General features: G+C 37.6%; 1 protein-coding gene across 7 annotated transcripts in view; it reads left to right on the forward strand.

Moving 5' to 3' along the window:
- The first annotated feature begins 4878 nt into the window (after positions 1-4878).
- Positions 4879-13649, forward strand: part of mllt10 (MLLT10 histone lysine methyltransferase DOT1L cofactor) — a 56556-nt gene continuing 47785 nt past the window's right edge. For 3 of the 7 annotated variants that reach the window (XM_074622615.1, XM_074622614.1, XM_074622616.1), the window contains exons 1-2: positions 4890-5283; positions 10671-10750. In XM_074622615.1, the coding sequence (XP_074478716.1) occupies positions 5115-5283; positions 10671-10750 (249 nt within the window). In that variant the 5' untranslated portion in view covers positions 4890-5114. Of the gene's footprint in view, positions 5284-10670; positions 10751-13649 lie in introns of all 7 variants that reach the window. The other 4 variants (XM_074622617.1, XM_074622620.1, XM_074622619.1 and 1 more) reach the window with 4 other exon arrangements.

Raw genomic sequence — 13649 nt, forward strand, 5'->3', positions numbered from 1 at the left:
GTGCGCTGCTAACTCACTGCTTTGTCTGTGAAACACTGTTTTCATTGTCTCAGTTTAACTAGGTTTAAAGGGCTAAATCTAAAGGCAAGGACAGATTGTGTAAAAAGTGACCAAATATGTCACGCAATGTAGCCTATTTTCTCGAACTTAACATACAAAATTTTATGCCGTTTATTTTGTTTAGTAAGGCCATAGATAGTTTACATTTTACATGACACCCGTGAAAAACACCCGTTCCTCATTGATGAATTGATTTGGAAACAAGCATATGGCATCTGTTTGAGAACACAACTGCTTCAAAATAAAAGTCCTATATTTAGCTGTCAGTAGTCATTTGTTGAAGCTTATGAGCTAAGTCTGTGAAAACATTCCTCTCCAGACTGCTTTAGTTTTCTGCAGAGTTCCCCTGCAATGCATGCACACACACACACACACACACACACACACACACACACACTTGGGATGCAAAATTTAGATTTTACTACTGGTGAGATGTTTCTAACAAACATTCCTTGCTTCTGGGTCTTTCTGAGGATTTAGGAATGTCAAGAAAACACAAGCCTTTAAAGAGATGGGAGTTAGGAAAGGCAATCTATAAAGAGCAGTAAGCATTACACAAAATAAATAACTGGCAGGTCATTAAGATGCCTTAACACAATGCCATTTCAGATGCAGCTTACGTAGAAGTGTGCGGGGGCTGCTTTTCCCTGTGTTGTCTTTCCTCCCGGCATATTTTATACGTTCCTCATCCTGCACAGGGAGACCACAAAACTTCACTCAGCCTATGCAAACATAACCAGGAGCCGATCACGAGAGAACCTTTGACTATTTAAATCTCAAGAGCTGTGAAGTCAAATTTCTGACAATTAAACATAGACCAAGAAAAGAGTTACAAAGGCATATGAATGAGCATACTGCAAGAAGAGCAAATTAAATAAACCCTTTTATTTATATACATTGTTTCTATATAGTTCTCTTAAACGCTTGCAAAATCAATGGAATGAAAAATATAACAATCAAATATGTTTTTTGAGGATGCTGTTTCCATCTTTGGTGTATTTCTGCGCTCACTATAGGTCCAACAGATTACCATATCTTGCACAATACTCAGACAAAATGTTTGAAAACCCTGAGTGTCAGTAGCCTATGGCATAAATCCTGCTCTATAGGCTACAGTTGCATTGTGGAAAAAAATGGTACATGTTTCTTCAGTGTGTTGAATCTTAATCTTTTGTTTGGTGAAAGAATACGGTCGAGACAAGACAGCCAATTTTTCCAAACAGATCAAGGCCTGTAGCAGAAACGCTGTTGTAGTGGAGTTAGAGATCCACATCCAAACACCTACTTGATGTACAGTATGAACAACAAAGCTCCAACATATAGGACTGCCTGGTTATAACCATAGAATACTTTAAATTACATAAAAGCTCTGAGTGCTATCTGTACTTTGGGGTCACCCAATAGAGGTTGGAAGCAGATAGTGTCGCTGCAATTTTTTTGTCTGGGAGAAAGCTCTTCTCTTGACAGCTCGAGGAGCATTACATGATTCGTGCAGACTTTGACTTAATCAAGTGCAAGTTGTAAAAATCATTTGCCATTTTCAGTGTTTCAGTAGCTATATGGGCCCCTCCACAACTGCTGCCCCCTCCTTCGCCTCCCTTTGTTCTCTCCAGCTCTAATAGGTTTTCCCCTGCCACACACAATTCACTTTTTTTCCCCTTTTCCCCAGCTTCCCCCATCCCTCCCGCACCCCCCTTTTAGTGCAGTGCCCAGTGTCGACTGGAGCATTTGAGCAATTTGAAATTAAAGCAAACAATGGGCAGGCACTCCCAGGGACCTCTCGCTCACCATATTACACGGAGGACGCTCGTGTGCTCTTGCGCATTATTGGCAAGTCATTACGTTTCTCTGGAAACCAAGAGCGGGAGCTCGCTCAGAGGAATCGGTGATGCAAGCAGCAGCTGAGTGCTTGGAATAGCATGTGTGTGCGTGTGTCTGTGTGTGTGTGTGTTCTGGAGCATCCTTGGCAACAGCATGGGGATGCTGTCAAAACAAAACTGTATATTGACAGGTCTGATATGCAGCCTGATACAGGATTCTCAAAGCCTATTTAGTATTTTCTGAAAGATAAAAAGGTATTCATTCTTACAATGAAAAGCTTTTCAAATTGCTGTCTCAAGTCTGCTGGCTCTACGCTCACAAGGCCTACACATTCTTCTACCATTCTTAATCATATTGAAATGGCATGGTGAAAGACAGAAAATATTTTAGTTACTTTTGTATGCATGGGCTATTATTTTGTCTAGGAAAACCTGTTGAAGTTTCTGAAAACCTATAGTTGTCATTGATTTTAAAACTGTAAAAATGGTTGTTAAAATCTGTTGTTTTACTAGTTTGTGCTGTAAAGGACAATATTTATAACTGTAATTTTTTTATCATCTAACTTTTGTCATGTTGTATTAAATGAGTTTAGTAAAATGCATTAAAACATCTACAAGCCTGACTTTTAAAGATGCATATGTACAAATTAATGACATCTGGAAAACATTCTGCAATACAGCTTGAAAATGAATTATTAAGCCTTGAACATAATTACAAATATGCATAGTCTCGCTAATAGAGAAGTGATATAGTGGTGTGACAGTGATCCAAATGGCTTCTTACAGGACAGGATAAAATAAATATTAAATATAGAAAGAGAGAATCAGCAGCTGTCCAAAATTGACTGCAACAACTGATATGTGTAAGTGTGTTGTTTAGTCTGCTTGAATCACCTAAACAAAAAAAGGTTTTCTTTATGTGTGAACACATACAATTTATCCAGGCGTGCAACTAAAGGTTATTTCATCATTGATTATTCTGCCAATCAGTCCATCCTTTTTTTTAGGGAAATATTAAAATTAAAATGAAATGTTCATTCAAATTTCCCAGAAGCCAAGTTGACTTATTCACGTCTTGTTTTGTCCAACCATCAGTCCAAAATCAAAAACATGATAAATAAATAATAAAATTATACAAAACAGAGAAACGCAGCAAATCGTCATATTTGACAAGTTCAAACTTGAGATTGATTGATTCATTCCCATCTGTTTCCTAAACATCCTGCTTTTAATAGATAGATAGATACGTTATTGATCCTGAGGGAAATTCAAGTTTCCAGCATCACAGTTCCATAGTGCAAAACATGTTAGTAAAAAGGCAGTAAAAAAGTTAGTAGTGCAAAGTACAAAAAAATATACCAGATATAAAAATACAAGGAGATGAAAAAAAAAGTTAAAACTGAATATAATGCAGGGTTAAAATGAACACCACCTTTACCAGCTGCAACATTAAAGTGATTGTACACATTAATGCATCAGTAATTATAATCCTATAACATATATTATTCTGAAATGGGTCATTCTGCATAATGAGTACTTTTACTTTTGTTACTTTAAGTATATTTTGATGTTAATACTTATGTGCTTTTGCTTTAGTAAGCTTTTTGAATGCAGAACATTTACTTGTAGCAGAGTATTTCTACACTGTGGTATTTCTATTTTTTACATAAGTAAAAGATCTGACTTCTTCCACCTCTGCTTATGACCAGCAAAGTGGATCAAATAGATACAACATTTGACTAGATCTGATTACTGCAATGTATGTGACTGTTGGCTCCTATCAGACATATTTAACATCCCAAATACTAACAAACTGTTACAAAAAAAAGAAAGTGTGTCACAAGATAGATAGATAGATAGATAAATAGTAACTTTATTGATCCCGAGGGAAATTTAAGTTTCCAGCATCACAGTTCCATAGTGCAAAACATGTTAATAAAAAGGCAGTAAAAAAGTTAGAAGTGCAAAGTACAAAAAAAATATATACCAGATATAAAAATACAAGGAGATGAAGAAAACTGTTTAAACTTTTTATTACAACTAATCTGACTGACTTGTCACTTTCAGGTAGTGTGTTTCCAAGGATGCTGCTGTTGCATAACTGCTGGTTGGCAATGGGCTGCACAAAAAAATACACAGTCTATACTGTATTATTCCAACAAGATTAAGAAAACAACAGCAAAACCCATATTTTAAAATACAGGATTTACAAGCTATAAATTTAAACTTATATTTTACACTATCCATACCTATTGTAAGGCTACTGGGAGAGGTAATGTTAAAGTTATTAACCATTACATATCATGTATCTATTACTGGCATTCTTCCATTCATAAATCTCATTGGTGGACCTTGTTAGATAGATAGATAGATAGATAGATAGATAGATAGATAGATAGATAGATAGATAGATAGATAGATAGTAACTTTATTGATCCCGAGGGAAATTCCAAGTTTCCAGCACCACAGTTCCATAGTGCAAAACATGTTACTAAAAAGGCAGTAAAAAAGCTAGTAGTGCAAAGTACAAAAATATATATCAGATATAAAAATACAAGGAGATGAAGAAAACTGTTAAAACTGAATATAGTGCAGGGTAACAGCTGTGATACAGGACTATTAAAAAAGTGAATAAAGTGCAGAAGAGACTGTTAAAAGTGAGTATAGTGCATTATTATCTGTACAAGTGTGAATACACTGAAATGCATCTACAAAGTACAACAAAATATACCAGATATAAAAAATACAAGGAGATGAAGAAAACTGTATATAGTGCAGGGTAATAGTTCTGTTTTGTCAATAATAACACCACATCTTTTGCCTACCTCCATGTTGCTACAGTGTTGACAGTGAATCGAGCAAAAAGGGAAGTCTCTTTTGCTAGAAACTTTCAAACAACCTCGGCCATGTGGGAACCAAAATGGCACGTTGCTCTCTGCCATCCAATCACATCACGTCTTTTTACGCACACATACGCACGCCTTGCGTCATTACGCATATCCGGTTTCTATGGTGAAGTCCCCCCTCTTCTCCACCACCACCGTCGCGCCGTGGAAGTGGATGTTTTGGTGAGGAAAATACGGTGTCGAAAAGGGATGCAAATACCTTCAAAACATGACATAACGACTGAGTGGGACCTAAAGCGTCGTAGCAAGGACATTAAGGGCGTCTTCGAGGAAGGTTTCGGGTTAATATTTGCATCGTAATTCCTCCGCATGTCCGCTTTCTTCGTACATGGTCTCCGGCGAGCGTTGTCTGGCGGCGGACGACGAGTTGTCGACGAATAACAATAATATGAAGGAGATGATCGGCGGGTGCTGTGTTTGCTCCGACGAGAGAGGCTGGGCGGAAAACCCTCTGGTGTACTGCGACGGACACGGCTGCAATGTCGCCGTGCATCAAGGTAAGCTGTGCTATTATAGCTCAGTTAGCTCACAAGGCTAGTTAGTCTGGTTGCAAGGTTATGGAGCCTCCTCTTCCTCCTCCTCCTCCTCCGCCTGCCCTCACCACCAAGGCCAGGCTGAGGTCAGGCTCTCTACTCATGCAGCAAGCAGGGCTGTCCACTGCTTACTGTCTGTTTAATCCGCTTTTTTCTGTATTCCTGTCAGAAGCTGTCATTGTGGGTTATAGAGGAGGAGGAGGAGGGATATACTCTGTTGTCAAAAAGGTGTTAACTTGCGCGGAGGACTTTAAAATATGTGACACACTGACCAACTTACCAAATAATAGGCTAGTGCAATCTGCGTTTGAGATGGAGGGAAACTTATTTAGATGCTGGGAGTTCAAAATTTGGAACAGTTCATGCTGCAAAAAAATGATTTCTAATAGCTATATATCTTATATGTTATAGTACTGTGACAGTGATACAGTGCTGACAAGACACAGCTCACCCCAAGATGACTCAGATGATGACGTCCAGTGTTTACAAATTTAACAGCTGGCCATGTGTCCCTTTTGGAAAACACAGGGGGGAGATAATATTTGAAATGTCTTTAACTCTGAACTATAGATGCATTTCAGTGTATTCACACTTGCACAGATAATAATGTACTATACTCACTTTTAACAGTCTGCACTATTTAGACTTTTTAAGTTGGGAGTTCAAAACATTTTGGAACAATTCAGGGCTGCAAAACAATGATTTCTAATAGAGATATATATATATCTTATATCTTATAGTACTGTGACAGTAATACAGTGCTGCCAAGACACAGCTCACCCAAGATGACTCAGATGATGACGTCCAGTGTTTACAAATTTAACAGCTGGCCATGTGTCCATTTGGCAAACACAGGGGGGAGACTATTTGAAATGTCAGCAACTCTGAACTATAGATGCATTTCTGTGTATTCACACTTAGTATTAGTGCAAAAAAACTGACAATAAGCTGATATTTTCAGGTGGAATTTCATTCATTCATTCATTCATTCATTCATTCTCACTGTGCAATATCATTTTCCACTTGTACAATTTTGTTAATAGTCTGTTTGTTGTCAATACTGTATATACTGCTCCTATTTTTCATATTTTGTTACACTTTGTTTTGCTCTTTTTCTACTGTGTTAGCTGATGCATCTTGTTTTTTGCACTATTCCCTTTGCTGCTGTACACTGCAAATTTCCCCACTGCGGGACTAATAAAGGAATATCATATTATATCTTGTAGTACTGTGACACAGTGATACAGTGTTGCCAAGACACAGGTCACCCAAGATGAATCAGATGATGACGTCCAGTGTTTACAAATTTAACAGCTGGCCATGTGTCCATTTGGCAAACACACAGGGGAGAGACTATTTGAAATGTCAGCAACTCTGAACTATAGATGCATCTCCGTGTATTCACACTTGTAACACACAGTTTGTTAGTGTTAGTACCAAAAAGCTGAAAACAACCTGATATTTTCTGCGTTGGAGATTGGAGGGAAACTTATTTAGACTTTTTAAGTTGGGTTTTCAAAATTGGGAACAGTTCAGGGCTGCAAAACAATAATTTCTAATAGCTACCTTCCTGCAGCTATCAGACTCCACAACCAGCACTGCTCCCAGTAGACCACTTACACTTACACACCAAAAAACTGACAATAACCTGATATTTTCAGGTGGAATTTCATTAATTCATTTCATTCTCACTCTGCAATATCATTTTCCACTTGTGCAATTTTGTTAATAGTCTGTTTATTGCCAATACTGTATATACTGCTCTTATTTTTATACTTCCTTCTATTTAAATGGTTCATATTTTGTTACACTTTATTTAGCTCTTTTTTTACTGTGTTAGCTGATGCCCCTTTGCTGCTCTCCAATCTGCGTTTGAGATGGAGGGAAACTTATTTAGACGCTGCTTTCTAAGTTCAAAATTTGGAACAGTTCACGCTGCAAAACAATGATTTCTATAATAGCTACATGTTGGCTTATAGTACTGTGATACAGTGCTGCCAAGACACAGCTCACCCAAGATGACTCAGATGATGACGTCCAGTGTTTACAAATTTTAACAGCTGGCCATGTGTCCATTTGGCAAACACAGGGGGGAGACTATATTTGAAATGTCAGCAACTCTGAACTATAGATGCATTTCCGTGTATTCACACTTGTAACACACAGTTTGTTAGTATTTGGGCTGTAAAATATGTCTGATAGGAGCATGTTTTTAAGTCAACAGTCACATACATGGCAGTAATCAGATCTATGGATGTCACGATACCTGAAATCTAGTAGTCGATACCAATACCAGTGAATTTCCACGATTCTCGATACCAATTCGATACCAATACCAAATATTTGAACATTACAAAAAACAGAGGCATGTAGCCTTTTAAGCAATAAATAAAAATAATTGACCCATTTTATTCATTTTGGCGTACCAGCGGCATGTTATCAATCAATAGTCTAACGTTTGTAGATGGAGGGAAACTTATTTAGACTTTTTTGAAGTTGTGAGTTAAAAAATTTGGAACAGTTCACGCTGCAAAACAATGATTTCTATAATAGCTACATGTTGGCTTATAGTACTGTGACACAGTGATACAGTGCTGCCAAGACACAGCTCACCCCAAGATGACTCAGATGATGACGTCCAGTGTTTACAAATTTAACAGCTGGCCATGTGTCCATTTGGCAAACACAGGGGGGAGACTATTTGAAATGTCAGCAACTCTGAACTATAGACGCATTTCATTTCATTATTATCTGTACAAGTGTATTCACACTTGTACAGATAATAAAGAACAGATAATATACTCACTTTTAACAGTCTCTTCTGCACTATATTCACTTTTTTAATAGTCGTGTATCACAGCTGTTACCCAGCACTATATTCAGTTTTAACAGTTTTCTTCATCTCTTTGTATTTTTAAATCTGGTATATTTTTTTGTACTTTGCACTACTAGCTTTTTTACTAACATGTTTTGCACTATGGAACTGTGATGCTGGAAACTTGAATTTCCCTCGGGATCAATACAGTTACTATCTATCTATCTATCTATCTATCTATCTATCTATCTATCTATCTATCTATCTATCTATCTATCTATCTATCTATCTATCTATCTATCTATCTATCTATCTATCTATCTATCTATCTATCTATCTATCTATCTATCTATCTATCTATCTATCTATCTATCTATCTATCAACACACATTTTTTTGTAACAGTTTGTTAGTATTTGGGCTGTTAAATATGTCTGATATAGGAGCATGTTTGTAAGCCCATAGTCAACAGTCAGTGGTGCTTTTGTGTGATTCTTTGTGGAGAAACTCAGCTTTACAGATCTGTCGATAAAATTGCACCAGTGTTAGTCAATTTTCTTTGGTCGCGGACAGTCCTCCTAATTTCTGAATTTCAGGAATCAACAGACGTTGATCTGTTGGAGCATTTTTTTTTTTTTTTTGAGAAAGTCCAAATTTCACACTATATACTAATACTATAGAATATACACCATTCACCAATGTTGAGAGATCATTTAGGAAGATGATGTACTGTACAAGAAGTTGTAAATGCAAGGGATTTACTTGCAGACAGCTATCAAGACTGCTGAGCATTCTCAACTTCAAATGTGAAATTATTATAATTAAATATTTTAAATTTTCTGAACTGTCACTCATTTAGTTTTTCCAATTGTTGGGACAAAAGCATCCATCAGCAACATAGTTAAAAATTTATATTTTAGTCTAAATCACGTCATTTAAAATATACTTTATTTTGTAATTTTTTCTATGGCCCTTCACAATCTCTTAACATTTGTTAAGAAATGATGTCTCCTGTGTGTTTGAGCTCTCCTCTGAATCTTAGTGAAAAACTTTAAATAACACCAAAGCATTCACATACAGTCCTCTATGTGCCATCGGTTAGAATGGCAACAAATAGAAATTGCAAGTTTTTAAGTGACTGGATCAGCCAGCCATAATTATTAAAATGAGTCATGTATGCAGTGTGTGCAGAATAATATCATAACCAACTGGTGCTTGATGTTTCGTCTGCAAGTCTGGCCATCAGTTTCTTCATTTGAAGTAACCTCTGGGTGTTTTGTTCTCAGAAATCTGGATTATAGCTGTTTATTCCATTGGATTATGGGCTCTGGTCAGATCAGAGATAATCTCAAAATGTGTAGAGGTAGGCTATTCATGGTAGCGCTGCTGTATAGCACCGGCTGCACTGCAACTTCAAATCTGAGTTGTGTAAACGAGGTGAAAGAACGCAGTGTGTTTTTGAAGGTGCAGTCCATCTTTTAAATCATATTGTTTGCTAATGTGGTGTAGTAGAGATGCTCCGATACCATTTTTCCTTCCCGATTCCGATACCTGAACTTGTGGTATCTGCTGATATTGAGTACCAATCCGATACCAGCGTGATTTAAAATATCGAAATAGTTGTTGTTGTTGTTGTTGTTATGGTATGTATGGATAGTGGACAGTAGTTGCCAGTGGCAGCCATGATACATCCAGGGCGACAGCACAGTGAAGGCTACTGTGGTTTCCGGTTAAACAAGTTGATTTTTTTCCTGGGTTAATAAATTATGGTATTGGATCGGTGCATAGACTGGTGTGATCGCCGTTAACCGATCCCGCATTTTGGGCAGTATCGGAGGCATTTTCGATATTGGTATTGATATCGGAACAACAGTATTATTAAGAATTGACAGAACTTCTTAGAATGTATGAAAGTAAAGAGACATCAATAGCAACTGAGTCCTCTCCGATCTCGTGGCCCTGTTCATGTAGCATCCACACAGTGTGAGTAAAATAGAAATGTACCTTCTACCTTGACATTGTGAGTGTTCTTTGACCTTTTTCATATAAATGTTTGGAGGAAGTCCAAGTAAGATTGTGGACTATTTGAATGCAGCCTCTTTATGTATGGTGTAACAAGCTAGGCAACATTAACATAAGGCAAACACTTATCATTGATGCCTATACTGTATGTGTTGAAATTAACAATGCATCACCAGTGATTCTCCCACTGTCCCCAGAGGCTTCAAATATGTTGTAGTATGTCAGCTGTCAGTAGAGTGATATAAAAACAACAGCGGTGTGTTCAACAGTCTGTCAGATCAAAACACTTCTCAGTTCTGCTTTCAAACCAGTTTAGTCACAAGTTTATCTTCTGGCACTTGTAAAAAAAAAAAAAAAAAAAATCATTGGTTGGTGTGATCATGTAAATATGTTATCAAGCGTCGTCAGGTTGGTGTGGTTTTGTTATCACTGTATAAATGTATTCTGTGGTATAAAATGTCTTTTGTTATGGTTGTGATGAGTTACTTTAACGCGCCCCCTCCGTCTCTCCTCAGCATGCTACGGCATCGTGCAGGTGCCCACAGGTCCTTGGTTTTGCAGAAAGTGTGAATCTCAGGAGAGAGCAGCTCGTGTGGTGAGTCACACGATCCATCTATCCATTCATCATTTATGAGGAAACTCCTGGAATTACAGGACTGTCTGGCATAGATGGTGGACCTCATGCTCTTGAACAGTGCTATCATTTCTAAATGTGCAACCCAGTCACCAGAAAAGATGTTGGCAGATGTTGGTTTCTGTAAACCCCGGGGTTACGTTGAATGTTTACGATTCTGAACCAAAAATATGTTTCATAAATACTTTTCATATCAGCCTTGTATCACACGTGCAGAAACGCAAAATGCTAAATGGTTAATGTTGTGAAACGATTGGTTAGGTGTAGGCAACAAAACTACTCTAATATTACTTGGTTTGTGTTAAAATAATAACATTACAACATAACGTAGCAACCATAACGACGTAACGGTTTCACATGGTAGCCCATCAGCAGTCTCCTGGGTGAGTCCTGTGTTTGTTTGACCCTCCCACCACGCTTTCCGCCTGCCCTTTGTGGACTTTCTTGCTTGTTATACTCGTTATTACACCACATAACTATCAATAACGGTTGCTCGATATACAGCGTCGCTCCTTGTACTACATCACTTACTCTGACCGAAAGCCCACATTCAACATATTTGTGGTTTGCAGAAAAATACAATGCTTTAAAAGAATTTTTCCTGGCGACTGGGCTGAAATTTGCAAGAATAGCGCTAGGTTGGGTCTTGTATCAATGTCCGTTCAATCAACTTGGAATAAAGCAGTTATAATAACACAATGCATGTTGAAGACAGTAATATTTCATCACCATCAGTAGTCAATGGCATATCTTGTGCTGATGAGAAAGTTTTTTGAGTTGGTTCTGAATGTGAGTTGTCCACTATTTCTGATTATTTTAGTTATGTGAGGAAACACATATCAAGTCATTAAGACGGCCTGTATTGCCTAATACTTGTTTGCAGTAGGGATGCACCGATACTGGATCGGATATCGGGCCGATACTGACTCGAATAGCTGGATCGGATATTGGTGACAATGTGGCAGATCTATTAAATTCAATTCTATGTTTACAGTGTATATATTATAAACTGGAATTTTAATTCCTGTTTAAGTTTTGACCAATTTGTTGCGGCATTTAAAAGATTTACACCTGAATTGTAATTCCTGTTAATTTTGAAGATTGTTTTGCCAAGTTGTTGGTGCATGATTTATTATTTTAGTAATAAATAACAATTCAATACATTTATATCTATGTATTTATTGGTTACATTTCATTTTACAAAGTTAAGAAAGCAATATTTCAGTCAAACCTGACTGTAAAAAAAACTTGTATGGCAAGACCTGACACATTAAGGAATGATCCAACTCATTTCCACACAGTAAGGCATACAGCTTGATAATTAAACACTGGTATCAGATCGGTACTCGGTATCGGCTGATACCCAAAGCCGGTGTCGGTACATCAGTTTGTGTATATTTGACATAAAAGTTTAACACTATATTAAAATCCTGCAATGCGATTACAGTGGTAGAGGACCTTTCTTTGGCTTTTTTAGGGAACCTAAGAAGGAATTGTGTCGTATTAAATGGCATCATTTATCACAGAGCAATAGTAGTTGAGTTGTTTAACTCATTAGTGAGACTTGAAAGCCTGCTAGTGCTGTTTAGCCCACCATATCTATCGTTTTGAATCTATACAACTATCGTAACTAGAGAAATTATATTAGAGGTCTGCACAGACCTGCCTGCTGCTGCCTCTTTTTGTGGAGCAACCGAATGTACCGGCAGTATTTTCTTTTGCACGTCCTGCCGTCCTTTGACCTTAGCCTGACTGTCAGCCCACAATCTTTATTCTGCACCAGCTACCATCATATTTCACCAAATTATATTTAATCCTGATTGAAAAGCTCTATAAAAGATTATCTCAAATGCTGTTGGAGTGTGTCCAGTTTACAAACTCTACCAAATACCATTTGTTGTGTGTGGCATACTATGGTGCAAATATTAAGCTATCTAGACTGCACGTGAAACGTTTAACAGCACATGAAAATGTTACTGCCCAGGCAGGAACGCGGCCCTGGAAAAAAACTACATTTCCAACACTTGCTGGACTGACCCACTCTCCACAGACCTCTGAATCATGTCACTTAGGACTGAACTGAAAGAGTTTCCATATTTTACGTGTTCTTTTTGTGGAACTCGGTGAAAAAAAGCCACTAACTGCTATGGCTTGCTGAGTTTCAACTTAATATGACCCCGGCAAACTTCTAAGGACCTGTCGAGATTATGTCAGGACAAGATTTACTCGCGCAGTTGTTGATACAGGTGCTAGGAATGATCTGCCGACTTGCTGTATTCATGTGTGCACACAGGGCAAAGTTTCTCCTGCAGAAATTTAGCAGGATAACTAGGTTTTCCACTAACCTCTTAACCTGACGAAGGCAGCCAGGTCATTTCTTATTTACATGGCATTTAAGTAATGAGTTTAGTGGAGACATACAACAATAACCAGGTCACTTAAGTACATGTAAATGCTTTTCGCTGCAAAGCAGCTCCAAAGTGTACAAAATCTTTACACCGCAGCTGATACGTAAAGTGTTAAACATCCAAACTTTATTCTCCTTGAAGGAATCAAGTGTACAAACCTGTTTGTCCAGCATGCCAGGCTGTGCAACTGGCATATGGGTGAGGTGTTCTTTTAAAGATAATAACAATAGACTCATACGAAAGTATTTAAACGAGCTGGTGTGCAAAGTTAAAGGATATCTAGAACTGGTGAAGTTAGTGATTTTCTGATTTTTCTGCCTCCATGAAAATTAAAAATGCATATAGTAAAGTACTCAACTTCTGGATTCTGCCTTCTTTGTCTTATAAAGGAATATTTGGAAAGGGTATTTACACCTGTAGCATTTGAATGATGTTATGAGATTAAAGGCCTT

The sequence above is a fragment of the Sebastes fasciatus genome, chromosome 21, assembly GCF_043250625.1.
Source record: "Sebastes fasciatus isolate fSebFas1 chromosome 21, fSebFas1.pri, whole genome shotgun sequence".
Lineage (NCBI taxonomy): Eukaryota > Metazoa > Chordata > Actinopteri > Perciformes > Sebastidae > Sebastes > Sebastes fasciatus.